The following is a 21,130-nucleotide window of genomic DNA, read 5'->3' as shown; positions in this document are numbered from 1 at the left end:
TTTGTTTGGAATCCAAAGTTGGTTAAAATGTTAGACAAACTGGTTAATGCAATACATTAACAGAATAAAGGACATTTATTGAGATGATTATCTCAGTAGACAGAGGAAAAGCATGATGGAATTGAAGCACATTTCATGATAAAATACCTACAACTGTAGAAACAGAAACAGACTTTCTCGGCTAGGTAAAACACATTTGTGAGAACTCCACAGTCAACATTGTACTTAATGGAGAAAAGCTGAAAGTTTTCCTCTGGTGATGAAAAAGAAGAGAAGATGTTCATGCTCACCACTTCTATTCAGTACTCTACTGGAGCATCTACCGGGATAATTAGAAAAGAAGTAAAATACATACACATGACATACTTTTGTAAAATGAAATACTGAGGAATCTGCTAAAATGTGAAGGTGACTATGGGCATGGGCATTCCATGGTATTTGTGTGGAGATTCAAGGACACATTTGTGGAGTCTGTTCTCTCCTGCCTCTTCTGTGTGGACTTCAGAGATCAAATACGTGTTGCCAAACTTGTCCAGCAAATGACTTTACCTGCTGAGCCATCTGGCTGACCACTTGATTATTTTTATATTTACTCCAGTCCTGCCCAGCCCCACCGACCCCACAATCGTTTATAAAATAAACACTCAGAAGCTCATATTAATTAAACTGCTTGGCCATTAGCTCAGGCCTACCATTGTCTAGCTCTTACACTTAAACTCAGCCCATTTCTGTTAATCTATATGTCGCCACATGTTCCGTGGCTTTACCTGTTGCCTTTACGTGTTGCTACCTGGACGGCAGGCTGGTGTCTCCCCCAGGCTTCTACCTCTCAGTTTCTCTTCTCTGTTTGTCCTGCCTGTCTGATACTTCCTGCCTGGCTACTGGCCAATCAGCATTTATTTATCAATCAATCATAGCAACATATTTTTACAGCATACAAGACATCCCACAGCACACATGTATATATGATGCGCAAAACTATCTAGGGAGTAGGAATGACTGATGGGAGGACAAAGGGGGAGGATGGGAGCATATGGGGCAATATGTTCAGATATATTATGTGGTTGTGTGACAATATCCTTAAGAAAACTCAGTACTATGTACGATAACTACACACCAATGAAAACAGCAACAGACAACAAAGAAATAAAAATGATAACCTCACAAAAAAGAAGAGAATCATAAATCAGAATATCAAGAATACATAAAGAATGTTGATGGCTCTACAACAATAGAAAAACAATAATTAAATGTGGGCAGAAATTCTGAGTAGATGCTTCTCCAAAGAATATATATGCATTTCTGACAATTATAAAGAGATAGTCGGTATTATTTATTATCAGGGAAACATAAGTCAAAGCCAAGGAAGATCACAATTATGTATTTAGCAGGGTGTCTGTAACCAAAAAGACTGAAGATGAGGAGAGACTGGAATCTCTGTGCATTCTGGGTGGAAACACAGTGGCTCAGACACTGTGAAGGTCGAGCAGCTGCTGAAGTAGTCAAACAGAGTTAACACATGACCCACTGTCCAGAGAAACAAACCCGAGAATAGTGGCCACATGTGTGCACATGAGAACTCACGCTCGGATGTTCATAGGGGCATTCATTATTTACAGCAGCCAGAATGCAGAGACAACTGGCATTCTACCACACGATCGTTCGGCAGCAAGAGGAGCAATGAGATATGGTTACAGGCTACAGTGCAGGTGAACTTGGAAAACGTTAATGGAAAGAGGCCAGTTACACTGGCTCCAGATTACATGATCCACTTATGTGAACAGTCGGCACATACAGACAGGATGCAAAAGAGTGGTTCCTTAGGGTCAGTGGAGAGGGGGGAAGAGGTGGGCCTGTATCACAGGCACAGGGTTTTGTTTGGAGTGACGTAAGTGTTCTAATACTGGCTTTCCTAACTGCCACACAACTGTGAACATACAAAAACATCCATTCGAGTCATACAGTTGAAGACCACGCCTCAATAAAGCTGTTTCAAAACGATTCTTTGTACATCTACTTACATTGTAGTTTTCTACTGTTTTTATATTCCCTGCCCATAGTGTAGCTGGGTGCAAGAATAATAGATGTTTAAGCCAAGCACCTAGATATTAAAGGATAAATATTCGGATCTAAGGAGGTGTGGAGCAAATGACCAGGAAAAAATGTCCAACAGGGGTCTTCCTTTCATTGTCTCATGCCTTGTAGGAGGTAGAGCATTCCATGACCTAGGTGTCACCTTGACTTTGTCACAGTGTTCGCATCTATTATCCTGACAGTCTGCTCACTGGTACCCTCTTTTAGGCCTTCACAAGCTGCCCACCTTCTCACTTCAGTAGCTTTGTTGAAATACTCTCCTGCCTCCAATTTTTCTCCATTAAACTGTGCTTTCCTATGCATCTTCATAGGCGTTAAATGATGAACAAAAGATAAAATCAAGCCACTGTGAAGGTGGGGTGGGGTGGGGTGGGAATAAATACATGAAAACATTGAGCTTATGCAATGCAAAACTCCATTTTGGGCCAACAGATCTGCCGTCTATCTACATGATCAATAACTGGGAAAAACCACTTGGAGCTAAAGTGCTCGACAAGACAAGATTTATTATACACTTAAAGAAATTAAGTTGAGCTTTGAGCTTCATGCCCAGGTGCTGCAGCCCCCATAATGCACTTGCTGCCCGACTGTCTTGTCAACAGCACGTTTATGTGCCTTTATTTATTGAATCACTTAAGTGGAAAACTTAGAGAAGTTATTTGACTTTTATCTTTTTTTTTTTTTAACTTAAAACCATCTCATTTGGTTTTTTAAATTCTTAGGGAGGCTGATTTATCCTGCTAATGATTATACACTCAATTGACCTGAAAACAAAATAATCACCAAGAAAGCCCTTAAAAATCCTCCCCAGCAATAAGACAAAATTAATTTAAACACTAGCATTATAAAACTATCAAGCAACTTGAAAGAAACAGTTAGTAACCTAATGTTTCAACTGCCATCCGCCTTCCGAAGGAGAACGATCAAATTGGAATTTACAGTGCCCTAACACTATCAGTCACTTGCAAAGAGCCTTTGAGAAAATGTTCACCAAAATGTTTTCTTGACAAAACTCTCCACATTATAGAGCGTTATCTGGATATAAAACACAAAAGTCAGAGATTACGTGACTGATATTGTTTGTATATGGTGTTGTGTGTGCGTGTGTGAGTTAGTATGTGTGGGTGTGCATACCTGTGCATGGCTGGAGACCGGTGGAGGACTCTTCCTGGCTTGTTCCCTTGAGACAGGGTCACTCACTGAATTGGGAGGTTAGGCAGCCTTAGTAAGCCCTGCTTCTTTTTCTGCCTCTGCCCACCACAGCACTGGAATTATAGACATGCTTGTAGCTACACTCAGCTTTTAATGTGGGTGCTGGGATCTGAACTCAGGTCCCCATGCCTGCACTGACCCACTGAGCCATGTCTCCCACTCCTATATTATTTTTAAAACAAATTCCAAACAGAAGGAAAACTGTTGCTATTTGTCATAGGGGGAGGTTCTACACTCATCTAGTGGATCTGTATTGCTTCGGGCATTTCCTCCTTGGGAATGATGTCATCTTACACTTAAAAGCAATCTTATTACATTGTAGTTAGTTTGGATTTTAAAAATGGATGTCTCTAGCTTTCTTGGCCTTTACACGCATCAAACACAGTTTTTAGGGATCTCCTTTTAAGGACTCCAAGAGCTCCGGAAATAATTACAGCAATTGGCAAATGGGAGCACATGAAATTAAAAAACCTTCTGCACAGCAAAGGAAACCAACAGCGGAGGGAACAGTGTAGAGGATGGGAGGAAATGTTTGCCAACTGTACATCAGACGGGACAATGCCTGGACCTGGAAAGAACTAAGAAACTAAAGACCAGACTCCTCAGATCACCCTACCAATGACCGAGTACAACAAGGGAATAGACAGTCTCAGGAGGAGAAATGCAAATGACCAATAAACTAGGGAGAATGCTCATTCCTTTTAGACCTCAGGGAAATGTAAATGTCTCACTTTAGTCAGAACAGCAAAGAAAGTAATGACACATGAAAGGGAGGGTGTGTAGAAAGGGAGATCTGTGTGTGCTGTCTTTGGGAATTAAATCTTGTACAGCCACCTTGGAAATCAGTATGATGGCTCCTCAAAAAATGAAAGGCAGAACTAGCACATGATCCAACTATACCAGTCATGGGAATACAACTGAAGGAAGCTGGGCAGGTGCACCACAGTGATACTTAGACATCCACGCTTACTGCTGCATTATCCAGTACAGCCAAGATAGGGAAACAGCCTGGGCTGCTCATTCTCAGAAGAACAAACAAAGAAAATGTGGTATACATACATAATATAGTTTTATTCCTCTATAAAGGATGAAATTATGCCATTTTTAGGAAATGGAACCAGAGATCATGATATTAAATGAAATAAGCCAGACTCACAAGGCTGACTATGTTTCTTTTCATATGAAGGATCTATCTCTCTATCTCTTTATCCCTCTATCTCTATGTATGTATGTATGTATGTATGTATGTATGTATGTATGTATGTATATATGTATGTGTGTATCTATCTATCATCTATCTACCTATCTCTCTCTCCCTATCTGTCTCTCTCTTTCTATCTATCTAACTATCTATCATCTTATGAACTCACAAGGTGGAGGGAGTTGAAATGGAGGGGGAACAAGACAGAGTAATGGTATGAAGAGAAGATAGCATATTTTATCTCATGTAGAATCTAGATTTGTGGTGGTATTGTGTTCCCCGAAATATTGTGTACCCTAATAAACTTATCTGGGGTCAGAGACAGAACAGCCACTAGATACAAAGGCTGGAAAATGGTGGCACTCACACCTTTAATCCTAGCATTTCAGAGGTAGAAATCCCTCTGGATCTCTGTGAGTTCAAGGCCACATTGAAAACAGCCAGGTATGGTGACACACGCCTTTAATCCCAAGAAGTGAGTCTTTAATCCCAGGGAGTGAGGCAGAAAGCAGAAAGGTATATAAGGCATGAGAATCAGAAACTAGAAGCATTTTGGCTGGTTAAACTTTCAGGCTTTTGAGCAGCAGTTCAGCTGAGACCCATCTGGATGAGGACTCAGAGGCTTCCAGTCTGAGGAAACAGGAACTGTCGAGGTGAGGTAGCTGTGGTTTGTTCTGCTTCTCTGACCTTCCAGCATTCACCCCAATAACTAGCCTAGGTTTGATTTTAATAATAAGACCTTCTAAGATTCCTGCTACATAGATTCAGCAATATATATTGCTAAGTGTGCTTGTGTGTCTGAGAGAGATATGGGAACAGAAACATTTGAAGAGAGGAAGTAGGAGGAAACTGAGAGTGAGGGTTGTGACAAGGTAAATATGAGCAAATATGTATGAAAATGGCACGACGAGACCCACTATTCCACATTAACTAAAAAGTTAGTATCTTAAAAAGATCTCTGCGCGCGTGCACGCGTGCACACACATCTATTCTTAAAAGCATTAACATTTGCCAAAACTTGAGTATTCAAAAGAAGACAAAGCAGGTGTGGGAAGTTCGAATGGGACCAGCATTACCTTGTTAGGAGAGCCACAGTGCGGGAGGCAACATGGTTTGGAGCTGGCTTCGCGTTTATGTCCCATTTCCAGAGTACTTATCTCACAGACAAGAATATGCGGAAGAGAGTTTTGAAGTTCAGACTAGGTTTATGGGACCCTCTTAGCAATGGTGGGTTATGAGTTACATAATAATCCTCTGTGTAGAATGACTTGTAGCTGCAGTGACCATAAGACAATGCGAGGTAGTTACCAGCAATGGCTTTACTCTTCCTAGAACTATTGAGAAAACTTACTTTTCATCATCTGCAATTATATTCTTGGTCATGAGGTAAGTGACTAAGGGTCATTATATTATAATGATAAAAATGGGTGATTATAAAAAAGCAGGCCCCAAAATTTAAGCTTATTACCCACCATTGGCTGTGTCTGTGACTACCAGAAAGAAAGAGTTCACCAATGTGAGGGTGGAGGCTACTTCTATCAAAACTTCTTGGCAAAAGAGACCACTCACATCCTGAGGGGTGGAGCCTCTGGACAGCTTTAGCAAGTGTGCGTGTTAAGAACTCAGCCTAAACTCATGAGAAGCCCACAACTGTGAGAGCTCTTTGGACCTGGTAACAGCCAAGAGACTCGACTTTTCTCGGGCTAGAGAAGGAACAAAATGGGAGCTCTTAAGCATGTGTGCTGTGTCTATGCTGGGCTGGCTGCAAGCAGAAACTACCCTCCTTCAAATGGCAGGATGTTGGAGCACACCGACATACCCCAAAGAAAAACCCAGAGTTGGCTGTGTTCCTGCTCATCATTGGGGTTTCCGTAGACTCTGCCTGACTGTACAAACACCTGCATGACCACTGCAGCCCCCGAAGCTCTCTCCCTGCCTCTGCTCCACCACGCCCTCTAGCCCGCTGACCATTCTACAGGCAGATGAGCTTTTGAGGATCAAAATCACATGACTCTCGGCCATCGATGGGCTGTTTTTCTTGTCAGTGTCACAGAATGCCCGGCAGAAACAACTTAAAGGAGAGGAAGTTTACTTTGGCTCACAGACGAGGAGACACAGTAGTGGGGAAGACATTGGATTGGGTCAGTCTGTGACTGCAGGATCTTGCAGTGGCTTCTTAAATGGCAGTGAGAGGCAGAGGAGGTGGGACGGGGGAGGGGGCTGAGAGTAAGAAGCTATAGCTCTCAAAGTCTGTTGCTAGTGGCAGACATCTACCATGTAGGCTCTTCTTCCTAAGGGTTCCACACCCTCCCTCAAGCAGTCCCACTGGCTACAGGCCGAGTTTTCAAGCACGCAAACCAAAGCACAGCGTTTTATATCCAAACTGTAACTAGCAGCATACACAGCCTAGAACGGCTTCCTGCTTCAGAGAGGAAAAGTGGAAGGATAGATCAGTTAAGAACTTATTGAGTCAGAGAGGTAGCAAGGGTTGATTTGAGCTGGGGCTCTTAACGTGTTTGGCAAACTACTCCGTGTATGCTTAGGTAGGTTTATACGCAAGTTCCTATGAGTGTTAGGGTGGGAGAGGTTGCTGGGCGCAGGGAGAGCGAGCATGGCCCGACTGGTTTACATCTTGACTCTGCTTCTTATTTATAGCAGGTCCTCAGCCGTTATTTATGTCCATATTTCTAGGTTTCTTCACTCAAATATAAGAAATATGGAATTTATGTCCAGGCTCTTAGCAAGGAGTAAGCAAATTAATGCACAACATACAGGGTGAGTCCATGATAAGTAGTATATTCGATGTCATTCTCCAAATTTGCCCATGAGAATGTGTTTCTTCTTTCTGTAGTATTTTTCTATCTTCCTCATCCACCTATCTTTTAGGATTTGACATAGGCAGGCCTTTCTCATAGTTCTAGACAGTAGGCACTGGCCTCTTTCCCCCATGATGCATGCCCACAGCACCTGAATCTCCCCGGCCGTCTCACATGGGTCTGTGCCAGCTCATGACTCCATGCCCTGTGAGATTCAGCGACCCTGGGTCAGACACTGTTCGATACTGGCACTGCTACACTCATCACTCTTCCTGAGGCAGCGTGGGCTCACTAAAGGTCTTAGTTACTTGTCTTGTGGCTGTGCTAGAAGAACTGACCGAAGCCATTGAAGGGAGGAAGGAAGGGTGTAGTTTTGCTTGCAGTTCAGGGGGAAATCCATCACGGCAGGAGCTTGAGACAGTTACTCACATTGCATACATAGTTAGCAAGTAGAGATGAATGCTGGTGCCCAGCAGGCTTTTCTCCTTTTTCTGTAGTCTAGGAATGTAGCCTAGAGGATGGGTCCACCCACAGTTACAGTAGATCTTTCCATGTTAATTAACCCAATTTAGATCCCTCACAAGCATGCCTAGGGATTTGTCTCCTATGGGATTTTAGATTCTTTCAAGTTGACAATATTAATCATCAGAGTAAGTATCCAAAGGTATGAGGATAGGGCTCTGAGGACCCCCCCCCCAAAGAAGCCTGACTCATGGGATCAAGAGTAGACATTTGTGAGGAGGTAATATACAGATATATCAATATATCGTGTGTGTGTGTGTGTGTGTGTGTGTGTGTGTGTGTGTGTGTGTGTTTGTGTGTGTGCTCACATGTGCATGTTTGGCCTTAAAGGACAGCTATGTAGCCTCTTCTCTAAAGAGGGTTGGAGGTTGAATGGACTTTTTAATACACATGACAGCGATGTAAAGACACAAGTCTGGCGGTAGCCTGCTTGTGTACAGATACTTAGATCATGATAATAAACTTTGGGGGGGGGGGGGGTCAGAAGACCGTAAGGATCAGGTAGAAGCAGTGCTTTACTCCGTAGGTAAGCCAAGTGGAGTTAGCTGCTTCTCAGTGGTCTCCACGTAGTTATTGACAAAGTGAACCTTTCATACAAGTTATCCTTTCACTCTTAGAGTGTTTGTTAAAGTGTCCTCCTGTAAACATAGGAAAAGTAACAATGGAAAACATGATGACTACATGTTTAGGATTTACAGAAGGCTTTGTGGTGAGTGCATCCCATTGAGACACTTAAATGTCATCTGAAAATTGGGGACTATTCTCATTCTGCTTACCGAAGGACAAATTCTCTTGGGGGATTTCCACTGCTGGGGATAAACGAGTCCGTCACAGTTTAACAGAAATGAATGCTTAGCAAGGAATAACTGCTCTTCTGAATCTCCCACAATGCCACAACTCTATGTTTAGGAGAAATATCGAGATTGCCCCTAAGCACAAACAAAAATGAGCAGTATTAATATTGTATAAGAAGTCAGGCTTGACCATGCCGAGGAGCCACTGCTGCTGCAGAAACTATGATTAAATCTAGACAACGAAGGTCATCCACACACTCTCCTTCTCCTCTTGCCTGTTGTCATCCTCATTTATTTTCTCTTTAATAAGCTGGCTCTCTCGCGATGATGGGAGATGGATGACGGAACACATTTATACTCCCAGAGAATATCAACTTGGGAAGGTCTGGCTCGGCTCTGATGGACAGCACCAAAATGTGAAGTGACTAAACAAATTAGACCTCTGGCCCGAGTGGAGTGATGCGATTCAATGAAGAGCTGTGCATTTCCCGGTAGACAGAAGCATCCATTAGATAAACAGGAAATAGAGAAAGGTGATTAGTTGACAAGGTGCAGTGGAGACCAAGGGCACCGTAACAGATTGTGTCAATTACAAAGCCTGCAAGGACTGTTGGTAACTCCGGGGACAAAGCACATCTTGAGATTCCCGAGCACGCAGTTGGTGGTGGGATATGGGGAGAGGTTAACAGAAATGAAGTGTGCATGAAGAAATGACATGGGAATCTATGCTCTTGCAACCAAAGTGAAAAAAAATTATAATAAAAGAGGTTAGTAGAACATCTGTGAGTATTGGGAGCTAAAGTTTTAAGTGGAGATGGGAGCAGGAAGTGAGAGAAATGAGAGGTAGGGGTAGATGCCCAAACATTAAGGATGCATGAAGAAGCCATGTGAAACCCCATGAGTTTTTAAGCTAATTAAAGTACTATAAAAGAAGGAATTTGAGCAGAGATGTCCCACAAATGTAAACAACGCTCATCCCTGAAGACATGGGTTATTACATGAAGATGTCACCCCAAATAAGACAGACTTCTGCTCTTGCTCTGAATTTCCCACTGCTGCTAGAAAAGACCTTATTGCTAAAGACACCATGTGTCTTTAGGACATAGAGAAATAAGTCTTGGATGGATCGGGAAATTCTTCTGACTGGCCGGTGGTCGGTTTACTACGCTTCAGTGCCTGGTTCTATACATGTGAACATATTGGTAGAACTAATTGCATTTAGTGGGTTATTTTAAAAGACACGAAGTTGGGGAGGATATAGGAGATACATTGGGGGTAAAGTGGAGCTGGAGAGAGTAGGAGATGAATATGACCAAGATACATCAAATAAATGTTGTATATGGAACAAATAGTTAAAAAACAAAACAAGAAAAACGTGTGTAGAAGAGACTGTCTTGATGGAGCCTGAAGGCTTTGGTGAGAAAATGTGGAAGCAAGGGAAAAAAAAAACATTAAGCATCTGTAAGGCCATGCTAATCTGAGGCTCACAAAATTTAATGCAGCCTGCAACTTTGATGTACATAGACAGTGCTGCTTAATTACTTTGCTTAAAACCAGTTTGGGCTTCCTGCCCAAATCTCCATGCCCTGCTTTAGTAGGATAAAGAGGGCTTTTAGTTCTGTCTTGTTAAAACTTAGTTAAGAATGACATATTCATGGAGCCTTTGTGGCAAGCCTTGACTTCCCCGTTGCTCACTAAGATGACATCCAGGGGACCTCACATCCTGAAGGGGAAACATGGGAGTTCTTGGGCACAGCTTCAGTGGATGCCAAGTGCATATCTGGATGCAGATAGTCAGAACTGTATTTGGGGAAGGGGGAGATTATGAACTGGCCATTTCCCGTCAGCTTGGTAGGGGCTGGTGTTCTTCATTTGACCAACCCCCACTTCCCCTGCCCTGGATAAAGAGCCTCCAAGCCTTTGGATCACGCTTCATTCGCCCTTCTCATCTGACTCACCCCAGGTCATTTTATCCCATTTGATACTTAGTACCTGAGGGGCATCTCGGGAGAGTTTGACTATACAGCTTCCTGTCATTTTTGACTAAGACTTTGGTGTGCCCATTGTAGGGGCAAAGTGTTGTAGGGCGATCTCCTTCTAGTGTCTTTTGTAGAGAACAGAGCAAGTGTTCCTGGGAGTTACTGACCTGTATGTTTACTTTCACTTACCTAACTCACCTCCCTTCTGAAGGAAAGCTCACAGAAAGGAAATGGGGCAAGTCTGTTGAACTCAGTCCCTCATCTCCTTCTATTCCTTCAATAGCCATGTTGGGTAGATCCTAGCTCTGCCTTCTTACAATAAGATAACACAAACAAAACCCTCCACCATCTCCTCTGTAAATTAGAGCTCCAGAGGCAGCATCTCACAGGACTGGCCAACCTGCTGAAGAGTGTTCAGAAGATTGGGAATAGAGGTCTGAGTTTGCGTGCTGAAAACTCACTCCCACCATGACTGCTGCGGGGAGCGGGATTTTGAGAGGTGTGTAGGCCATGAGGGCTCCATTCCTTTGGATAGGTTAAAGCTTTAAAATGGCACTGGCAGAGGGAAGGTACCTCCTTGCTCTTCCATTGCTCACCATGTAGGACATAGTGTTCCTCCTCCCCAGGGGATGCAGGCATCAAGGTGTCATGTTGGAGACAGAAGCTGCACCCTTACTAGGAACCAAACCTGCTACATTCTTGATTTTGGCTTTTCCAGATCATACAACAGCAAAGAAATATTTTTATCTTTCATAAATTAGTCTGTTTAGGTATTCTGTTGCACCAGGCAGGCTACAGTAGTTTTTGTTTTGCTGCATCAAGCCTTCTTGTATTTGATGTAATAAATGCTTTATGAAAATCCTTTCCATCAACATTCCTTCTACACTGGATACAACATAACCCTTAGAGGAGTGGTTCTCAACCTGTGGGTCATAACCCCTTGGGGGTTGTTGAATGATTCTTTCACAGGGGTGGAATATCAGATATCCTGCATATCAGATATTTCCATTATGATTCATAACAGTAGCAAAATTACAGTTATGAAGTATCATTGAAAATAATTTTATGCTTGGGGATCATCATAACATCTTAAAGGTTCATGGCATTAGGGAGGTTGAGAACTACTGCCTTAGAGAGACAAATGCCTTGAGATAACTAGATCAAAGTTCTTTTACGATACTCAAAAAGCCAAGAGAGGACTGTATGCCCTTTCTCCATACTTGGTTCCTAGTGAAGAGGAAGAGCAAAGAGTGTGAAAGACAAGGAAGTTAGCATTGCTCAAGTGTCATCATGGGCCAGGCACTCGGTGTTCTTCCACTTAATTCCCACAAGGCTGATGGCAGGTAGACACTGACTCATTCATTTTATGCAGGACTCAACCACGGGTCATATGTCAAGCAATGTGCCTAGAGTACAAGACTGGAAATCTGCAGATTTGGCATTTCAACCTTTGTATATATATATAACAGAAAAAAAATCCATGCTGCTGCTTCTATAGTTTGTACATGATGTAACAGGCTGCACGCACAGTAGCATCAATGCAGGCAGCTCTGGAATCATATATATCAGTAACAAGAAATGTGTTGTCAGTTAAAAGATGCTACAGCATTTATTTGTGTCTTGAATTCTAATTTCAAATGTCATAAATGTGCAAAGCCCTGCATCTGAGAATCAATGAAATCTGGTAAGTATTGTTTCAAGGAAGACTGTCTGAGCAGCTGTGTACAGTCTAGACACTATCAACAAAATGACAAAGGCAGAGAGAGGTCAGGGAAAAAGCTGTTGGACTTTCACGCCCAAGCCAGGCAGGGACTTACAAAATGGAAAGAAGATGACCTTCTGGGAGCACCGCATCAGATGAGTCAAAGGGAGTACTAGCAGCTTAGAGCTAGGCTCAGAAAGGTGGAAGAGTAGACTGACTATGAGCAAGGTGTTTATGTCTTAAGAGACTGGGAAATAGTAGCAGTTGAAAAACTAGGTAAAGAAAAAGAATGGGTTCTGTTTTGAAGATAGAATATTCAAAACAGAAATGTCCTCATGCAACTATGGATGGTTGCATGATGGTTTGCATGATGCTGTGAAAAAAAAAAACAGTTCTATGCTGACAGAAGGTTAAAGAGATAAAGATCGAGGAAAGAAGGCCACCAAGAGGGCAGATCTAGACCTGTGCTGCCAGGGGCACTAGGGTGGAACCTACACCAGGGATGAACATCCATTATATGTGTCTTTGAGTGCCAACTCAATGTCATCCCCAGGCAAAAAGCAGGCATGGGGGTAAGATCTCCCTGCTGGCAGGGGATGGCTCCACTCATGATTTCCTAGCATTCTTGGGAAGCCATCTGGTCCCAGGAAGTGAAGAAAGGCTACAGCCAGCACATGGAGAGTAGTTCTTCTGGGAGAACAAATCAGTCCAAAGGCATGTGGGGAAAACTACTTGGCAGCAGTGTTTAGTAATAGTGCAAAAGGTAGCCAATGGCATTCACAAGACAGGGGATATTAACTTAAGATTTAGAAATAAGAGGGGCTAGTGTGACCATCAGGTGCTTCTTTAGACTTGAGATAATTTCAAGCAATAATCCTGCAGGCCTCTGACTTGCTAAGGTTTAGTCCTTTTGCATCATGGTCCATAGCTACTGAGTCAAGACAAAACAGTGCCTTTGAAAGTCGAACTAACTACATCAACCACTTCAGATGATACGTTCTATCAATGTGATGACCAAATAGAATTGGGAAATTTTAAATTACTATTTTGGTTGGTGGACAATTATTTTCTTTCTAATTTTTCTGGATCCTTATCAAGTATAAATGAGCTTCATTCCATCTATTGCTCATCTACCTAATTGCTATTTTTGTTGCTGTCAGCTGGAAGTCTGTCACTGGGCAGCCTGACCTCTTCCCGTCAGGATATCCCACCAGGAGCTCATTACCATCTAAGATTGCACTGCCCAGCCTGGAAGCTCTACTGTCCATATGCAACTGTCTAACCCCTGATAAGAGGCCAGTCCAAACTAGGATGTGCTTTGGTGTAAATTATACACTGGGATTCAACACTTAGGATAAAAATATTATGTAAGGTATCTCATGAACACTTTTTACAATGATAATGTGTTTCAGATATGTTGGCTTCAAGTATAATATTAAATATACATTATCTGGATTCAATACACTATCAGGATTATCAGGAAATGTGCAGGGTGACTCCTGTTTTCTATACCTCTGCAGAGATTCTCCATTTCTGTGTCTCACCCTTTTCTCCACATATTCAGCTCAGTCGACCAGCATTTATTATACAGGCCCTATAAACAAGATATTGTAAGAGGTGATAATATGAGGCTCTAGTAACACAGTTGCTGGCTTCTGAGAGCTCCCACTTAGTGGAGGAGGGGAATTACAAATGTGATTGAAATTTCATGTGTGGCATTCTATTAAAAGCCAGGAACAAGGCACTATACACCCTTAAAGAAGAGCTTTCTCTGTTTCTTAAAGAATGGATCTTGGGTTGAGAGTGGCTAAGAGCACTTGCTGTGAAAGCAAGAGGACCTGAGTTCTAGTACCTAGCACCTGACTGAGAGCCAACCACGCATGCCTGTAATTTGACCATTGTAGGGTGGAGACAGATGCATCATGGGAGCTTGCTGGCCAGGCAGGCTAGCTGAGATGGTGAGCTTTGGGTTCAGCGAGTGTCTTAATTAGGGTTTCTATTGTTGGGCTAAAACACCATGGCCAAAATAACGTGGAGAGGAAAGAATTTATTTCAACTTACACTTCCAGATAAAGTCTGTCACTAAGGGAATCAGGGCAGGAGCTTATGCAGGGCAGGAACTTGGAGGCAGGAGCTGAAGCAGAGAGCACACAGGAGTGCTATTTGCTGATTTTCTCCTCATGGCTTGCTCAGTCTGCTTTCTTATACAGCTCAGGCCTGCCTGATGAAGGTGTGGTACCACCCACAGTGGTCTGTGCCCTCACACATCCATCATCAATCAAGAAAATGCCCCACAGGCTTGCCTATGGATCAGTCTGGTGGGGGCATCTTTTCAATTGAGATTCTCTCTTCTCAAACTCTAGCTTTTTTCAAGTTGACAGAAACAAAAACAAAAACAACAACAGCAACAACAAAAAAACTAATCAGGACAATGAGAGTCCCTGTATCAAAAAATCACATGGAGAGAAATAGAAGAGGATATGATACTCAGTGTCCTTCTCCGGCCTCTGCATTGTAGCCAACCCTCTGACATGTATGCATTGTACACACATGCACATGTATGCACGCGTGTGCACGCACACACACGCACATGCACACGCACACACACACGGTCAATCAATCAATCCACATTTTCTACTCATTTTCCTAGGGGGTAATTTCAGAGCATGTAGTCAGAAGGAATACCAGGTGTGAATGTTCTGGGAGGAGTCTGGGGAAGTGAATGTAATTTAGAAAGCCCTGGATAGCCTGCCAGTGGGGAAAACTGACAAGACATCAGGGTGGGCAGGATGAAAGGAAAAACCTTGAACATCCTGCTAAGAAGTGTAGGGTGTATCTTGTAGGTGAAAGAGTCAGATTTATGTTTCAGAGTTACCACTGTAGCAACTCTGTGGAATGTGAATTAAGCGGGTAAGGTAGGTAGATAAGTGGAAGAGCTGGAGGCAAACCGGGTAGCTATGGAGATTTCAAGATGACAGTCACACAGACTTGAACAAAGGAGCACGATTGGAGAAATACTTAAGGAGGTAGACTTGGCAAGTCTTTGGCATTTACTGGATGGTAGACATACTGGAAACAGTGGTTTACGAACTTTAGCTATTCCAGTGAACAAAGACAAATACCGGATGTTCACTAATAAATTGGCTTTGAGAAGACATTCTTCAGGAGTGATCCTAAGCTAAGTGGCTGAATTCACATGAAACCTGCCTTTAACTGCTCTCAGTGCCCAGGTCCATTAAAAACCTCCTCCAGAGATCCTGACATAACCAGATTCACTTTGGGCTCATTCGGCCTGGGAGGTGTGGGCATCTTTAAATGAGTTCGGAGAGTAGCAGGGAGGGATGCTTTGGAGTCATGAGAGATTGCTTCACTGGAAAGCAGGGGAGCTGAAGTTGAAGAGAGAGATGGGCCCATTTAAAGAGAGAACCCCCCACAGGTTCATTAAAAACTTGAAGCAAAAGGGAGTTAATAATACGGCATTTACAGAGGTACAGACGGTACGTAGACACACTCAAGGAGAATGACCATGTAGCTCTGCGGCATGCACTTCTGATAACACCTTTCATGTCGAACGGATCCTGCACACCTCAAAAGAACAAGTAAGAGTGAGTCTCTTCCTCAGAGACCTCTGACCTCTTCCGGGTAAGGAGAAAAGAGACCAGAGAGGGTGCTTGCTGTTTACTCCTGAGTTACACCAGGGTTGGAGGAGAGGGAGTGGAGAGATGTGACAGTGAGAACAGGTGGTGTCCACCTGCAGAAGCATGAGTCCCCAGCACTTACTTTTGTCCCAGCATGCCTGTATTCCTCCCAGCCCACCTCTCTCCAGTTGCATCCACCCTGTTTTCAGTAGCTTACGGCACTGCTCAAATGCTGACAGATCCAATGAGCCAGCTGTTTAGACGCACACTTGCACCTTTACGTTAGACATCTCAGTGTAGATGAAAAAATAATACCTGGCCCCATAGGCTAACAGATAAAAGGCATGGAGAGAAATAGAAGATTCTTACCACCTTCCTCTGTCTTGTTTGAAGCAGAGTCCCGTGGTCTATCAATCTATCGCAGTAAAGATTTTACTCAATTGCTTACTATGGTGAGCTACTTGTCTGAGCATGGGGAAGCTGGGTGCCCTTCTAGCCGTGGAAGGAACTGATCTAAGTGGCCGCTGTCTTGTTCTCTCTACTGCTACTGTGGGCCCTGCCGTGATCGCTGTTTGTGTTACCTTCTTCCTTCTCCCCCATCTCCCTTTGCCATCCTCTTTACCTCCGAGCAAAGCTCTGCACAGTACCCCACATCGCAGTCGCCTTTACCATCATCGTTTACACTTCATATATGTGCCTGCATGTGTGGATGTGGTCACACACACGCCACGTGCACGGGGGGCAGTGAGAGGACTCCTTATGGGAGCCATTCCTTTCCCTGCACCATGCGGTTTCTGGGGATCGAACTCAGGTTGCCAGGCTGGATGGCAAGTGCCTTGACCCACTGAGGCATTTCTCTGAACCTTTCCTTTCTTACTTACGCAGTAAAATTCCAAGTCCTTGATCATGCCCCATAGCATCCGTGATCTGACTTTGATGTCTTCTCGAATTAGTCCTCTTGCCCACTCCAGGCATACGTATCCTCTTTACTGTTCATAGACTCTTCTAAACATCCCCTTTCCCTCGTGAGGCCTCGTTTCTTGTTCCCTAAGTCTGGACTCCTCCTCCAGACATCTGCATGATTTTCTCTGTCACTCTCTGCAGATATTTGCTTAAATATCATCTTGTCACCAAGTCCTTTCTGGCCACCTGGCCTTCTCTAAGTCCCCTCAGCCATCTTCATTTTTTTTTTCATACAGCTTTAATTCAATAAGATGCATTTATTACCCCTGGAATTTGCTTATCACCTGCCTCCCTCACCAATATTGGCCCTTCTATGGAGGGGGGATTGTTTGCTCAGTTTCTGTATTTCTAGCACTTAGAATGTCAACCAGTGCATGACCAGTGTTCAATACACTCCTTTTGAATGAATTCAATGCATGATTATTATGCACAGGTGTAGCTGGAAGTTTTTCTGTGTCCTGCCTGGCCTGTGGTCAGGACAAATCTCTCACCCACAGTCCTGCAGCCTTTTATAAAATAATCACACAGAGGCTTAATATTAATTATAACTGCTTGGCCAGTTGCTCAGGCTTATTACTGACTAGCTCTTACACTTAAATTAGCCGATAATTCTTATCTATGTTTAGCCACGTGGTTTGATATCTCTTTTCAGTTCTGCCTTCACATCTTGCTTCCTCTGTGTCTGGCTGGTGACTCCTGAGTCTGCTCTTCCTCTTCCCAGCATTCCTTTAGTCTGCTTGCCCTGTGTCTATACTTCCTGCCTGGCTACTGGTCAATCAGTGTTTTATTAAACCAGTGTACAACAGCCAGAAGATTGCAGGGAGGATATGTGGCATGTCTTGTCAGGGTCAGAGTGAGCTGAGAAGTTTTTCTTAATGGGGTAAAGTTTACACTTTCTCTTTCTCCATTCACATTTATGCCTGAAGTTTCTATTGGGTCTTCCTGACAACAGGCACCATCCTAGCATGAGGGATGCAGCCACCATGAGGACAGGCCAGGGCTTCTTATTGTGGACTTAGAGTCTAGTTGGAAAGAGATAAGAAAGCCAATCTATAAGAAAACAAGAAAAATATCTGATAGTGGCACACACTATGTAGAGAGCTAAAATAATGTGACTTTAAAAGGATATGCAGGGTTGACGTTAGGTCCTGAAGTATGTGCCTCCAAAAAGTGGAGGGCAGAGGATTGGAAAGAAAGCATTCCTGTGAAGAGGAAGGGGTGGGAATTCATGGCACAGAACATAGCCAGGGCCAACTTAAGACGGGGGTGGTTCTTCAGGGTTTGAGAGCTACAAAGTGGCACATAGAGTTGTAGTCAGAGAGCAGGGGAGAGAGATCTGAGATTAGATTGGAAGAGCAGGATCCAGCAGGCAAAGATGGGAAGAACCAGCCAAGAAAGAGGGGTGTCTGGGAGAGAAATGTGGCCAGGGGAAAGAACATTCAAAGCAAAGGACCGTGGGAACAGACGAGGCTTTTGTGTCTGATGGACTCCGAGCTGTGTTTCACCTAGGCTCACTGCATAACTGAAGAAGAGCCAGTTTCTCATGAATTCCCTGGGACCGTATCTTGTTGCAGTTGAGGAAAGAGAACAGTTGCCTAGAAAACATACCTTCCTGGAGAAGATGTATAATTAACTGCCCACAGAGAGTGGCGGCACGAAGTACATTCTTGGAAGATTCAGCTAACATGCGTTTGGGCTTCTGCTACGCTAGCAGCTGGGAAGCAGACGCTACTTGGTGTATTTGGCTCTAAGCTCAGCACCATCTCACAGGTACCCCATGCCCATGCCTGGTGTAGATGCTGTACTCTAGCATGGGCTGGCAAAGGCGCTCTGGGGTTCACGTCCGCTGTGTGCTCACTGCTGTGTGCACTCACCTCCACCCTACACCTCACTGAGGGCTGCAGCCTGCCAGCCATCAGTTTACTGTGGGTCCTTTTGAAGTCTTCCTCTGGCTACTTCAGTCTCTGCCCATGGCTAGCTCTAATTTACAAAACACACTTTTATTCCTTTTATTTTCTTCCTTTGCTGATCCCGGTTGGTGCCTTGTTTTTTTTTTTTTTTTTTTTTTGTGGAGGCTGTTCCGTACTCAACACCTTCCTCCCTCTGCTGACAGAAATGATGCACGGCAAACTCAAAGCCCCAGTTAACAGGCCCAGACACTTTTCTCTCCCTGGAGTAATTGAGTCCCCAAAGAATGCCTAAGTCCTTGGGAATCTTGACAGTTTGGGGCATTTGTAACGACTGGGGGAGCTGTTATCAGTACGGCCAGAATCCCCAGAGAAGGCACTGCTGAAGTCATGTCAAAGGATTTAATTTAGGTTTCCCATTTATCAAGGAAATGGTGACTTATGGGTAACTGCTCAGTGTGTGTCATAATGGCTCATTGCTGACTGACAATGTTCACCAAGATTGAAGCCATTCAGAGCTGATTACTTCCGAAACCATATTTGAAACCATCATGAGGTGTACTGAGATAAGCTCTTTATCCAGGAGGTAACAAATGGAGGGTGAAATTTTCTTCCTCGAACAATGGCATGTGATGTACTCTTCTCCCTCGAAGCCCTGTTACATATTCATCACCTGACACGTAAACACGAAGTTGAGAGCACCTGACGGTTAAGCTTTCCATGGCAAATGAGGCGAACATTTCTGAATAAGTAATATTATTTGCTTTAGAAGCCACTGACTTTAGGTTTTGAGCGTCCAAGATATTTCCAGCATTTTTCTGTCATGCGGCAAAATAAACAAAATTGCTGGGGTCGGTGAGCTTTAGTAACGAGGTGCATAGTTACTGTCGTTGAAGGACCAACACACACAGACACACACACACACACACACACACACACACACACACACACACACACACACGGGGTGGGCTTAGCCAAAGGTACCTCAGTGAAATATGTAGAGAAGAAGACAATCCCCACACAAGCACAGACTGGTAGCTAGGATAAGGGAGGGGAGGGATGTCTGCTTGCTGAAAGGAAGTACTGTAAAAGTTGATCCTGATTTTAGATGCAACATATTTCTGTGGACATTAGCTTAAGTTTCAGCAACTTTCATCTTTGTTGGTAAGAAGAGAGACTAGGAAAAAGCAAAAAAAAAATGCTTTGAAGAAAAATATGAGAAATACCAAGCAGAGTCCAAGAAAGAGATGCATAAATATGAAACTGTCAAAATTAACTAAGTCATTTCCATTTTTTCATGCATTTCTTTTCTCATATTTAAAGGAAGAAAAAGATGTCTTTGTAGCACCTGCACTGTGATAAGAAGCAAACATTGCCTATCCTGATGAGAGAAAAAGAGGTGACTGTTACCTGAAATTCCAACCCATAGTTTTCTCTGCAGAATTCTCGCAGTTTGGGATACACGGTTTCTCTTAATGCCTGCCGCTCTGCTCCTGTATCTATAACAGAAAACAAACAAAGCAAATGAGTATGCCAATACATATTGCTTGGAAAATGAAGGACTAAACAATAATATAAATGCAATCAAGATGGGGGCCTGAGGTTCGATGTGATCTTTGGCTGCTGGACTGTTTCTACAGAGATCCATCCACTATGCCTGTGCAAAAAAAAGCCCAAGGGATGGCTGAAAACCTCACCTGCCAGCTCTGTGTGGCCAGTAAGGCTGTAAACTTAGAGTTGATTGTTCATGGCCCAGGTAGTGCCATCCCACTGTCTTGGGAGGAAGGAGAAGGAAACATTGTTGGGCTAACAGATGTGTGAGCTTAACACATCACAAGCATTTGAAAATATACAGATTGATTGGTTTAGTTATAAATATGCAAATATCTGGACTATACTATTATGTCCTATAGTGTTTAGAAATAAATCAGCTTTTTACACACTTAAGCGCAGAATCCATGTAGTCAGTACAATATTTAGGAATAATACATGATGGAAACCACTATTAACAACTATCAGATCTCACTGTCTGTAGAGTCAGTAGCCCAGCTGTTCAACAGGATGACATCTCTCACTGGAGCTTAGGGATGTCCTGCTGTATCACAGACAGAAACTGTTTTTATAAATGCTATGTCACAAAAGAGCTCTGAAATAAAATATTTTTATTCCCAGTTATTAAAAAATGCAGGAAGCATAGAGAACCTGAAGCCAGAAGAGTTGCTCAATAAGCATTATGTGATTAATTTTAAACATTTTAAAGATAGAGATAGATAGATAGATAGACAGACAGACAGACAGACAG

At 43.2% G+C, this 21,130-nt stretch overlaps 1 protein-coding gene across 1 annotated transcript in view; it reads right to left on the bottom strand.

Annotated features, from left to right (window-relative positions):
* Nwd2 (NACHT and WD repeat domain containing 2) overlaps window positions 1–21,130 on the bottom strand; it is a 155,032-nt gene that overhangs the window by 64,320 nt on the left and 69,582 nt on the right. The window contains exon 2 of the mRNA XM_028868140.1: window positions 20,239–20,327. Coding sequence (XP_028723973.1) covers window positions 20,239–20,327 — 89 coding nt within the window. The remainder of the gene's footprint in view (window positions 1–20,238; window positions 20,328–21,130) is intronic.

The sequence above is a fragment of the Peromyscus leucopus genome, chromosome 10 (genome assembly GCF_004664715.2).
Source record: "Peromyscus leucopus breed LL Stock chromosome 10, UCI_PerLeu_2.1, whole genome shotgun sequence".
Lineage (NCBI taxonomy): Eukaryota > Metazoa > Chordata > Mammalia > Rodentia > Cricetidae > Peromyscus > Peromyscus leucopus.
Note: the sequence above shows the minus strand (reverse complement) of the source record. Positions and strands in the feature narration are given on the sequence as shown.